Source organism: Arvicola amphibius, unplaced genomic scaffold, assembly GCF_903992535.2.
Source record: "Arvicola amphibius unplaced genomic scaffold, mArvAmp1.2, whole genome shotgun sequence".
NCBI lineage: Eukaryota > Metazoa > Chordata > Mammalia > Rodentia > Cricetidae > Arvicola > Arvicola amphibius.
Genome location: NW_024582315.1, coordinates 91005 through 104309, shown reverse-complemented (window position 1 = coordinate 104309; position 13305 = coordinate 91005). Strand labels below are relative to the sequence as shown.

At 36.4% G+C, this 13305-nt stretch overlaps 1 protein-coding gene across 1 annotated transcript in view; it reads right to left on the bottom strand.

Annotated features, from left to right (window-relative positions):
- The window catches only part of LOC119805804 (probable ATP-dependent RNA helicase DDX60), a 93856-nt gene that overhangs the window by 53393 nt on the left and 27158 nt on the right, over positions 1–13305 (bottom strand). The window contains exons 10-15 of the mRNA XM_038317609.1: positions 5489–5594; positions 4970–5085; positions 3573–3733; positions 2368–2620; positions 1234–1400; positions 596–754 (exon numbers count right to left, since the gene is read on the bottom strand). Coding sequence (XP_038173537.1) covers positions 596–754; positions 1234–1400; positions 2368–2620; positions 3573–3733; positions 4970–5085; positions 5489–5594 — 962 coding nt within the window. The remainder of the gene's footprint in view (positions 1–595; positions 755–1233; positions 1401–2367; positions 2621–3572; positions 3734–4969; positions 5086–5488; positions 5595–13305) is intronic.

Below are 13305 nucleotides of genomic sequence, written 5' to 3'. Positions count from 1 at the left end.
ATACTCAAGTTATCATATGTATGCATATATAGGTATATGCATATATATTTCAATGTGTGCAGAAGTGGTTACTTCCAAATTTTGTAGCCATAAATATTTATCTTATATATGTTTACAGAAATATAGCTAGAATGGTGGAAAATACATAAGCAATTTTCTCACTGTCTAAACTACCTGAACATCTTCATGAATATTTATGTTGTTTACATATGACTGAAGCCCTGGAGGCTGGTACAGAATGATACTAGTTGCATATCACAGACAATGTTAAGTTTTGACTCTGTGTATATGAATTCATCCAATACCTCACCAAGGAAATGGTCTACCATAGTAAATGAAATTTTGATTTCCTTAAATAGAAAATATTAGTCCAAATGAGACATTTTAAATGACAAGGAACTTTAACTGACATGACTTTTAAATGAAATAACTCAATATTATGAACTCAATGACAATTACAAAGGCTAACAGAGAGAGAGAAAGACAGACAGAGAGGGGAGAGGAGGAGAGAAAGAGGGGGGAAGGCTGGAGCAATTAGAAACTAAATGATGCATATATGACTAAAATATAAAAATATTTTTATTCATATTTATACCTGCCATTTATCGGGAATAAAATCTTGGACCCTGGGATCTGGATCTTTTCTTTCTTCTCGTATCAGATGGTGACCCATATATTTTAGTTGGAACTGAGCTGGCCCAATTCCAACTGAATATTTGTTCTTTTCTTTCATTTTTATGTCATCTGTTTCATCCTGTGTTGTTTTAAAAGATTGTTGTGAAAGCAATTTTAAGTTATACCATGATTTAAATGTTGAAATCTTTATGACTGAGTTTCTTCTATATGAAAACAATTTTAATCACCCTTTAAAAATCTTGATGGCATTGCCACTTTTCCAAAACACAAGCAAATCAGTAGAAGTCAAGATTTTCAAATGCTTACTCTAATATTTGTAGCTACAGTCTGACATATTTACATCATTACCATTAGAGATACAAGCTGTTTTGTTAGAATTAAGTATTGGGTTAGCTTTAAAACTCCGCAGAAATCATTTGACATTTAGTGTGCTGTTCAATTAATATAAAAATTTCTACTTTTTGAGTAACTCAGATTTGGTAGTTGGATTAACTAAGATGATATTTTCTATTAAAAATGAACATAAAGGAGATCACTGTACTTGAAATGGTGCTTTATGTATAGCCAAAATAAAATGAAGCTTTTACAATATGTTACCTGAGTTGGATACAAAGATCTTGCTAGTTCATCAAACCCTAAACACGTAAGACATCTGGCTATGAGTTTCTGATCTGCTTCTTGCAGAATTTCAGAGTGTTTGTCCAACAAGGAGTGAATTCTCTTCATCATATCAACAGCTATGCTAAAGTCTTTTGTGGTTTCACCTTGGTACAAAATATAAATAATAAAATTGTTATAAAAGTAATCAAAATAACAAATATTTATTAAGGAAGATCAATCATCTATCAATCCTCACAATGTCTAATAAAACTCAACTATCTTACTTAGCATGAATGGATGTTTGAGAACCAAAAGAACTAGATAAGAATCTTACAGTTCACAATTAAAATATTCAATTGAAGTTTGTAGAATTTTGTGGTGAATTATAAAGCTTTACTCTGTATCATATTCCTATGTCTCTTCTGTTAAGAGAAAATATTTGCATGATTTTAAATATAAGATTATAATCTTAGCAACATTCCTTTAGCCCTGTTGTTCACAGAGAGCTACTGGATATAAGCGCTGAATCTGTTCACTCAGTGCAATCCATCTCTTCCAGTGATCAGACCCAGACTCCGACAATCCCTCCACTTCTCTAGCACCACACATGCTGTTTCTCCCCTCTGCTCACATCTTCATTCTCACTTCTGTTTTGGTTCCACCTTTCTTTTAGTTGAGCACATTCTCACCTATTAAACAAGTGCCACCAATCGTACTCTGCAGGAATTTTGGGCTACAGGAATAGGATACTGAGCTAAGCATACATTCATTCATCCATCACTCTTTGCCTTCCTATTGTGAATATGATGTGCCCAGCTGCTTCAAGCTCTTGCTATTTTGATATGCCTTCCCCAACAATGAATTGTACCCTCTAACTACTAGACAGCATAAATCCTTTATCTATTAAGTTGCTTTTTATCAAAATGTTGTTAATCACAACAACAAAGGGTAAACTAAGTTAATAGGCATAAATAAACACCAATTTATCCAGAAAGAAAATGTTTATAATTCCAAACTAAAAAGTGAATGATGCGTTTTTTTTTTCCTGTGTCTCACAGTTATTGGTTCTGCTAACAATGCTCTCTATCTGGTCAGCAGTTAGTTTAAAACTAACTCCAATTTTACACACACCTTCAGCTCGGCAGTGTTCCTTCCATGCTGTCAAGCAAGCTGTTAACCCAACTTTTTCAGCCTGAACTTTTACTGAGTTACTTTTACATGATTTCAAAAACTCTTCCAGCTTCTTCATTCCAGAGCTTAAATTTCTTTTCATCTCCTTCTCAAAAGAAGATGACAGGGTATTCCATTTTTGCTCTTCTCTTTGTTCTTCCTTGGCAATTAACCTCTTCTTATTCTCTCTAGCAATTATGTCAGCCTTGGTCTCCTGCCCAAATGGAAAGAAACACAACTCATGACAAGAAAGAACTATTTACTTAAGTAGTCGTAAAAATATGTTTTTAAATTGAGACTTTCTTGATTGAAAACATAATAATTCAACTTAGTGAATATAAAAGACTTGCCATAGATAATTTTCTAAATTTCTATAAAGTGTTATATTTTAAAGGGTAAATGTAATAATATCAAAGAGACCTTGCAAAGATTCATTTAGGTCTCCATGCAGTGACACCTGTTATTCTCTCTGGACTGCATTTCTGTTACCTTTCCTACCAAGTCACCTTCCTACTCCCTACGTAATCATAATGTCTCTATCATGTAGCTCTCTCTGAATATCATGTCTAAGGATAATGTTTCATTCTTCTGACAAGCAATTATCCAACTACTTATCAACATTTACTCTGTCTATACTTATATGTGCACCATTCTTCCTCCCTAGATTGAGATCCTTGAGATAACTTTGCACCTTAGTTGCTTGGATTCCCTAAACCAAAGACATTTAGTTTACAATATTTAATGAATAAATCAGAAAAGGGGAATGAAAGCAAAGAGTGGATAGGGATCATTATATAAACAAATGATTTGTCTTACCTGAAGACATGTTTTTAAATGTTTTATATATAATATCAATTCACTTTTGCTGTGGTTTTATGAACCTGATTTATTTTATTTTACATGATCAAATTACAGGGCGAGTAACATGGTTCAGCAGGTAAAGGTGCTGGTCTTACAGGCCTAATGCCCAAGTTCAATCCCCAGAAGCCCTATAAAGAGACAAGTAGAGGACTCCATATAGCTTTCTTCTGACCTCAATATACATACATTGAAGAGGAGAGGAAAAAAGGGAGGGGAGCAGAAAAAAATGTATAACTCAATAAAATCCATTACAAAGAGAATAGCAGCAAGAGCTTTTAATGATAATGGAATTTACAGAAACTTACACGTGTCTTTGTGCTCCTGGATTTACTGCAATCATTTTTAGGCTTAGCACCTTGAGTTGTGATGACCTTGGAAGAGACTGATTCTAATGAGTTTCCATAAAATCGTTGAAAAACATGATATTTCTGCACACTTCTAAGATAATCAGGGTCTCTTGTATGCTCTGAATAAGAAAAAAACTTAAAATGTAAAATGATTAGGCTTTCTCGGCAGCATCTCTAACTCTCCACACTACTCCACAAACAAGCGCTATTCTTTCTAGTACACAACAGCAATTTTGTTGGAGCAGTTTGCCCAAAGAATGTATCTTTAATTGTCTTCAATTGGGCTATCTTATCTGTAGAATAACTTTCAACATGTCTACAAAGGTGTCAAATTTTCAAATATATATATGGAATTGAACCTAGGATTTCATGCATACAAGTCAAGGGTTCTGCCACTAGTCCACTAGTCAACAACTCCCAACAAGTTAAACACTTTCAAGACAATTTTTTAGAGTCTATTTCCAAAAGCAAATACTAAGAATGTTATTTAATTCTATTGATTAAAGGTGTTCTTTGATAATGGATATAGTGCACTCTAATTACTTACCCCCATTCTCTTTTATATCCAATTTAACCTGTTATCTCCCCCATCTACATACAAGTCTTTTTCCCAAACTCATGCATTTTTGTTTTGATTTCTGACCCATTATCTTTAATTAGGACTCTGGGTTTGTCCATTGTACAACCACTGATGGAGCCCTGGGAGCACACCACTGTGTACACAACTGAAGCTAATGGTGACCCTGCTCCAGAATCCATCTGGATTAGCAGTAAGGAGTAAGGGTCCAAGAGTACCTTTCCTTCCAGGTGTTTTGAGGTTTTTTTTTTTTTTTTTTCCGGTGGCCGGGGGGGGGGTACTGTTTTTGTTTGTTTGTTTTAGAGACAGACTCTAAGTGTTACCTGTTCGTTCCCTGTGAATGAGCTTCAGTAGAGAAAATCAAGAAGAAAGCCATCTGAGATATTCTGGTTCCTTGAATTACTGGATAGGAAAAAGGAAGGCCCTCATCCTGGGACACAGTCATAGAGCTGAGAGCTTCATCACTGTATATTAAACTTCAAAGGCTATCCAGATTTCTTAAACTACAAGCCTTCTTTCCTTAACACAGTGTCAAACTCAGGAGACAGAAATCAGAAATGCACTCCTCTTCCTAAAACACCTCCACCCTCCATATGAATAACCACCAGGAAACACAGGGAGAAATCTCTGTTAACATCCTTCCTGTTGTCCATCTGAATGCCCTGTTGAATGTTCTTCGCCAAAACTTTTGATCTGAGTTCACAATGTGTTCTTTACTTTGAAATAAAGGCCAGAGTGATGTAGATTTCAATTAGTTTAGCAGAATCGGCAAGCTCACCATTAAAATTGGCCTTTGTCCTGTCATAGTCATCACTGAGAGGTCTGTGGGAATGCCAGTGCACAAGCTCATCGAATTCCTTATGCTTAACCAGCGAGGAAACAATGGGGTCATCACTGGGATACAAAAAGAAATACAAGCATATATCAAATACCAGGCCTCCAAATCCAATACATTTTATAACTTTGAAAACCATAGTTCCTTCTCCTGAGATACAACATATGTAGCAGAATGTAAAGAGCTTCAGAAGCCAGGACCACTTCAGGTCTCCAACACTCTCAAACATTCCTTGTTCCATTAATTTAAAAATAGGGGTAGAATGCTTTGTTCTCCAATTAATCACAGAGATGTCATAAATATGGGCAATGGGCAATATGCTGCAAATACATATTGCATGTAATTTACTATCTTAAATGTGTCATATTTCTGCAGTTTATTCAGAAAAGGCCTTCTCAAAGAACATTTCATAACTATTATCCATTCCGAACAAGTATTTATTAATATATATAGAGGCCTTACCTCTTTAGGAAAGGCAAGTCTTTCAAAATGTCTCCAGTAAATTCATCAACCAAAGCACATGACATTGGAATAAAACCCAAATTTGGCATCTTTTTCTGGGAACTTTCTGTAAAAAAATAAATATGACCAAGTTAAATGTGAAATTTTCAGAAAGGAAGACAATACATTGTTTCCCCAAATTTCATATTTAAAAATTTCATATTCACTTCATTTATATTTTAATTCCAATCCTGCTTATAAAGTTATTTCCTACTTTGACACTATTGGAACATAATAGAAAATATATGAATAATAACTAAGCAAATATGTATATAGATGAAAAAAGTAGGTGGCTCTATGGCTATATATATATATATATATATATATATATATATATATATATATGGCTAGATAAATACATTGTGATAAGATGACAGATAGTGATAGATGATAGAAAGATAAATAATAGGTGATAGATAATTTCTGTGGTGCTTATGTTCAAATGTCTAATCCTTTTATTTTTGTCTAATAAGTGATAAAGTTTCTAAAGATAACAGTCTGAGAGATCACATACATAGTGTCAAATATAAATTAAAATAGGGAAAACCAAATGTCATGGGATTGAGGTTATTACAACACTCCCTTTGAGCCTCCTTTAGTTATATACAAGCTTATGCAAAAACAGGTAGATAGGTGAAAAAATGATAGATCAGATAGACAGATGACAGTTTTATATTATGTAGGTAGGTTATGGATAGATGTCAGGCAGACAGACACAGACAGACAGAAAGATAGACAAACAGATAGACAGATAATAAATAGATCAGACACATCTTATAGCTGTGATAACTGGCTAGTGAATAATTTTTATTTAACATATTTTTCATAACTCTCCTGATGCTCTCTGATCCTGTGTTTGCCCAGGATATCTTCTGCAATAGTTAGGTTAAGTACTTTTCTCCCTGTAACCACAGAGATCAAACCAGAATCACTGAGAATGACCCTCAGTCAAGTCTTAACAGCAACTGGAGAACATATACCCCAGCTCTCTTGTTCCTTGAAAGAGATGTTTCCGAGATAGTGTGAACCCCATTCTAAGGTTTCCAGTTGGCCTCATGTCTCCTAAAGTGGAAACCTGCTCATAGACAGGCTCTGCTGAGTGGTCTTCATTTCCTGCTCTAATCTAATGTGAACCACTCTCTGTCTGCTACAGTAAACTCCTAGAACCAGTGTTCTTTTGTCAGGTGAGATTCATTGTCATAGAACACAAGAATGCACACACACACACACACACACACACACACACACTTGTATGTATGTAGGTATCCACTCTCTGACTGGTACAGTAAACTCCTTGAACGAGTGTTCTTTTGTCGTGAGGGATTCATTGTCATAGATGACAAGAATACACACACACACACACACACACACACACACACTCACACACACACACACACACATATGTAGGTATGTAAGTATACTAAGTCCTCATACTTCCTCTAAAATCATTTTCCTGAAATTCATTACAATATTAAATATATTATTATTAGTAAAACATTTTTGTTTTTCTGCAAATATGCATACCCTAATAATTTAATAATTACATATAATTCTGAACATTTTGAATTTTATCATTATTGAGAAATCTGTCACTTGACTAATACTTTAGAGTTAATTCTCCCTTTAAAGTTAATTGTGGGTCTTCCTGCAGGGGCTATCCTCCCCGGCTACTGCCTCTCTCTTCCTATCTCATCCCAGCTTGCACCCAGAACTCCCCCTTCATCCTCCCCCAACTTTGAGGACATAAATCCCCAGCTCAGCCTGTTTGGGCACTGGGACCTGGTAGTGAGCACAACCAGGAGGGCAGGAGTTCCTTTGTTTCAATACCCTGCCTGCAGCAAGTTAGGCCTTTTGTCTGGGAGCTCCCTGGCCAGCAAGGAGAATTGAACCTGTAAAGAAGACCCATAGGGGAGTAGTCAGAGGAAGAGATGGGCAGGCGCTAATGCAAGAATTCTCCAAAAAACAACATGAAAGCACCAGGACCCAGCAATCTTACAACAGGAGGACTTGAGCACCTTAATCAAGAAGAAGTAGAAAAAACTGACTTTATGAAAGTGATAGAGTCCCTTAAACAAGAGGTGAAAAACTCCCTTAAAGAAATGGATGAGAAGAATAACAAAGAGTTTGAAGAATTGAGTAAATTCGTAAATGATTTCCTAGGAAACCAAGGAAAAACAATCAAACAGATAATGGAAACAGTGCAAGACTTGAAAACTGAAATGGAGGCAAGGAAGAAAACACAAACCGACAGTTGACTGGATATGGAAAATCTACGTAAACAAATCGAGACTACAGAAACAAGCATAACCAATAGAATAAAAGAGATAGAAGAAAGAATCTCAGATTCTGAAGATACCATAGAGAAAATAAATGCACTGATCAAAGAAAACAGCAAATCCAACAAATTCTCATCACAAAACATTCAGGAAATCTTGGACACAATAAAATGACCAAACCTAAGAATAATAGGGATAGAAGAAGGAGAATTGCAGCTCAACAGTCCAGAAAATAATAAAATTATAGAAGAACACTTTCCCAACCAAAAGAAAGATATTACTATGAAGGTTCAAGAAGCATACAGAACACCAAATAGACTGGATCAAAAAAAAATCCCCTCACCATATGATAATTAAAACACAAAACATACAGAATAAAAAAGAATATTAAGAGCTGCAAAGGAAAAAGATCAAGTAACTTATAAAGGTAAACCTATCAGACTTACACCTGACTTCTCTATGGAAACCATAAAAGCCAGAAGGCCCCCCCTCTTGTTACAGTACTTCCAGAGGCATTACCATCCCTGACTTCAAACTCTATTTCAGAGCTACAGTAATGAAATACAGCCTGGTACTGGCATAAAAACAGAAAAGTCGACCAATGGAATCTAATAGAAGACCCGGATTTTAACCCACAAACCTATGAACACCTGATTTTTGACAAAAAAGCTAAAAGTATACAATGGAGGAAAGAAAGCATCTTCAACAAATGGTGCTGGCATAACTGGATGTCAACCTGTAGAAGAATGAAAATAGATCCATATCTATCTCCATGCACAAAACTCAAGTCCAAATGGATTAAAGACCTCAATGTCAATCTGAACACACTAAACCTGTTAGAGGAGAAAGTGGGAAGTACTCTACAACATATGGGCACAGGAGACCGCTTCCTACGTATAGCCCCAGCAGCACAGACATTAAGGGCAACATTGAATAAATGGGACCTCCTGAAGCTGAGCAGCTTCTGTAAAGCAAAGGACACTGTCACTAAGACAAAAAGGCAGCCTACTGATTGGGAAAAGATCTTCACCAACCCCACAATAGACAAATGTCTAATCTCCAAATTATATAAAGAACTCAAGAAACTAGACTTTAAAATGCTAATTAACCCAATTAAAAAATGGAGTACTGATCTGAACAGAGAATTTTCAACTGAAGAAATTCAAATGGCCAAAAGACACTTAAGGTCATGCTCAACCTCCTTAGCGATCAGGGAAATGCAAATCCAAACAACTTTGAGATACCATCTTATACCTGTCAGAATGGCTAAAATCAAAAACACCAATGATAGCCTTTGCTGGAGAGGATATGGAGTAAGGGGAACACTCATCCATTGCTGGTGGGAATGCACACTTGTGCAACCACTTTGGAAAGCAGTGTGGCGGTTTCTCAGGAAATTTGGGATCAACCTACCCCAGGGCGCAGCAATACCACTCCTGGGAATACACCCAAGAGATGCCCAATCATACTACAAAAGCATTTGTTCAACTATGTTCATAGCAACATTATTTGTAATAGCCAGAACCAGGAAACAACCTAGATGCCACTCAATGGAAGAATGGATAAAGAAAGTGTGGAATATATACATATTAGAGTATTACTCAGTGGTAAAAAACAATGACATCTTGAATTTTGCATGCAAATGGATGGAAATAGAAAACACCATCCTGAGTGAGGTAACCCAGACCCAAAAAGATGAATGTGGTATGTACTCACTCATTAGTGGATTCTAGCCATAGAATTGAGCCTATATTTTATGATTCTAGAGAAGCTAGATAGGAAGGTGAACCCAAAGAAAAACATGTAGTTATCCTCCTGGATATTGGAAGTAGACAAGATTGCCAGGCAAAAATTGAGAGCTTGGGGGTGGGAGCAGGATGGGGGTAAGGGGAGATGGGAAGAGAGAAGTGAGAAGGGGAGGATGGGGAGAGCTTGGGAGAATGGGACAGTTGGGATGGAGGAAGAGTGGATATGGAATCAGGGAAGTATATATCTTAATTAAGGGAGCCATTTGAAGGTAGGCAGGAGATCAGACTCTAGAGGGGTTCCCAGGTGTCCAAGGAGATGTCCCCAGCTTGCTCCTTGAGCAGCTGAGGAGAAGGGGCCTGAACTGGCCCTTTCTTATAGCCACACTGATGATTATCTTGCATATCACCATAGAACCTTCATCTGATGTTGGATGGAGATAGAGACAGAGACCCACATTGGAGCACTGGACTGAGCTCCCAAGGTCCAAATGAGGAGCAGAAGGAGGGATCATATAAGCAAGGAAGTCAGGACCGTGAGGGGTGTGTCCATTCACAGAGACAATAGGACTTATCTAATGGGAGCTCACCAATGCCAACTGGACTGGGACTGATGGAGCATGTGATCAAACCAGACTCTATGAACATGGCTAATGAGGAGGGCTGACTGAGAAGCAAAGGACAATGGCACTGGGTTTGATTCTACTGTATGTACTGGCTTTGTGGGAACCTAGTCTGTTTGGATCCTCACCTTCCTAGACCAGGATGGATGGGGAAGGAACTTAGACTTCCCACAGGGCAGGGAACCCTGACTGCTCCTTGGACTGGAGAAGGAGAAGGAGGGGGGATGGGAGGAGGGGAAGGGAAATAGGAGGAGGGAGGGAGGAGGTGAAAATTTGTAAAACTATATAATTTAATTAAAAAAAGAAAGAAAGAAAGTTAATTGTGAATCTTATGAGATATTCTGTAACTTTTATATGTTTAAGTTTCCCTTTGTGTGTCACGGGAGTATATTTTTTAGCTTAATATGTTTTTGCATTTAACATACCTAATTTGAGATCCTAAATGTATAAAATTTGTCTTGATTAATTCAGGTCAATGTTAGGTCATTACTTTCTAAACATGATTCCACTCATATCAATTCCTTCTTTCTTTCCAAGTTGCCAATGAACCAAAGGTTGGCTTTTAGTCTCCATGTCATTTAATATCTTCTTGCTGAATTTTAATTTTTATTTATTTAAAATATATACCATACTTTAATATACTTATTTTGAAACATTTATACGTGTGTGTGTGTAGGTAGAATGATAGACAGACAGACAGACAGATGATAAATAGATAGATGATAGATAGACAGACAGATAGATAGATAGATAGATAGATAGATAGATAGATAGATAGAAATATAGACAGACAGACAGCGTTGCATGTTAAAACTAATCCAGACTACATAGCACCTTATCTGAAGAAACTCACATAATGAAAGCAAAGGGATACATAGAGTAAACTAGTAATACAATCAGGAAAATTAATATGCTCACTATATTAAATATTATACGTATTTCCTTTTAGGTTTCTGTGGGGGGGGTGTTGAGTTTGCCAAATCACTGGTGTATATTATGTAATATATGATTAGTGTTAGCCCTCATAGACTACAGTAGCCTCATCAAGTACATCAAATGCAAGCCTATTATCTTCCATATATTTATCTTCCATATGTGTACCCTTTGACCTACATTTTCCCAATCCCTAACACTGCTTCCTCAATAACTACCTGTTTACTTTGCTCTACTTCTATGTATTATTTTTAGACTGTGAATGTAATGGCATCACACGGAATTTTTCTTTCTGTGACTAGCTTTTGTCATTTCTCATAATGGTATATTTCACCTGTTCTGTTTTCTTGTGCAGGAAACTGAGTGTATAACCTCACACATGCTTGGACACTCTACCTGTGAGGGATGTCTCCAACCTTAGTGTGCCTCTTTTTCTATTTACTTATGGAACCCAAACTCCCCTATTATTAATATGCAATCAGCTTTTAACCCCACTCAGTATTTTGATTTCTACAGTTTTTATTATTTTTCTCATTTACAATTTTACATTTAATCTCTCTCAAATGTTCTCAAATTATATTCAGAGAGAACATAATAATTGTGATGACTAAAAAACTGGAAGTTATCAGTTCTAAGTCCACAACTAATGTGGGATTCCCCTCTGTATGCTGTGAATACTATTGGCTAATAAAGAAGCTATTTTGGCCTGTGATAGGGTAAAATTGAGCTAGGTGAGGAAAACAAAACTGAATGCTGAGAGAAAGAAGGCAGAGTCAGGCTACACCATGTAGCCACCAGAGGGGAAAGACAGGAGCTATCAGTTCGAACCTTGCTCGTAGACCACGAACTTCATGATAATGTATAAAATAATAGAAATATGTTAACCAAAGATACAAGAACTACCTAAGAATTACACTTAAGTAATTGGCCAAGCAGTGATTTAAATAATATAGTTTCTGTATAATTACTTTGGGAGTCTGAGCAGCTGGGAAATAAACAATCAGCCTCTTACAACAGATTGGCACACAATATTATATCCTTCTTGGGTTTTTGATGGAGTTGAAGAAGAGATAGTTATAGTTATAATTTTCCTTAGTTATAATAAATGATAAAGTAGATATAAATATTGTAATTATAATTCTTGCTTGTTATATGTAATTTTACTATGTTAAAATTAAAACCTTCCTTTCTATTTAAACAGAGAAGAGGAAATGGCGTGAGAAGTCATGTATATGAGCTGTTTTCATTGGTTAATAAAGAAGCTGCTTTCAGCCAATGGCTTAAAGAACATAGCCAGGCTGGAAGAGATATATATATAGAAAGAGAGGATAGGCAGAGTCAGAGAGAAGCCATGGAGCACCACCAGAGACAGATGCTGGACTGAATTTTACCCTGTAAGTCACACCGACATAGCAATACACAGACTAATGGAAATGGGTTAGTTTAGGATATGAGTTAGCTAGAAATATGCTTAAGCTATTGACCAAACAGTATTGCAAATAACATGGTTTCTGTGTGATTATTTTGGGTCTAAGCACCCAGGAACAAATGAGCAGCCCTCACACAGCTAACTGTGTTCTTAGTTATTCTTCGGCTCTTCCATGTATTCTATCAGCATCCATCTTTGATACATAATCCTATAAAAATGTTTATAATTTTTTCCTCATAATAATTTACCAGATCTTTCCTATCACTTTCATTTACTGTATTAGAGGGGCCTTGTGGCCTAACAATTTAATTTCCAAATTCTCAAGAGTGATTTATTAAGCTTCAGAAAACAGTGAGGTTTGCTCCTATGGAATTGGGTTTTCTGAAGACTGTCAGTTCTATCACCTCCTGGCTCTGGATTCTTCTCCTGAGCCTGTCACCAGAGACACTCTATACATCTGCAGCACAGAGAAGGCAAATACACTGATTTGGGCAAAGATTTTTTAAGATGGCTGCTGGCTCCTTTTTATTCTTGAGCATCTCATACTCTTCCCAACACAAGATTACTGTTTACTTTGTTTCTATACAACACAGATGCTGAATATGTTACCACGCTAATCTCCATACTGGTGTAGATGGGTCTCAGCCTCCCCAGTTATTTTACAGGCTTCCCCCATTCTATTGTTTGGAGAAGAGTCTTCATGATGTAATAGAATATTGAAAAGTTTAATTGACAAAGGTCACATTGGCAGAAAGAAAATTCATTCACATAT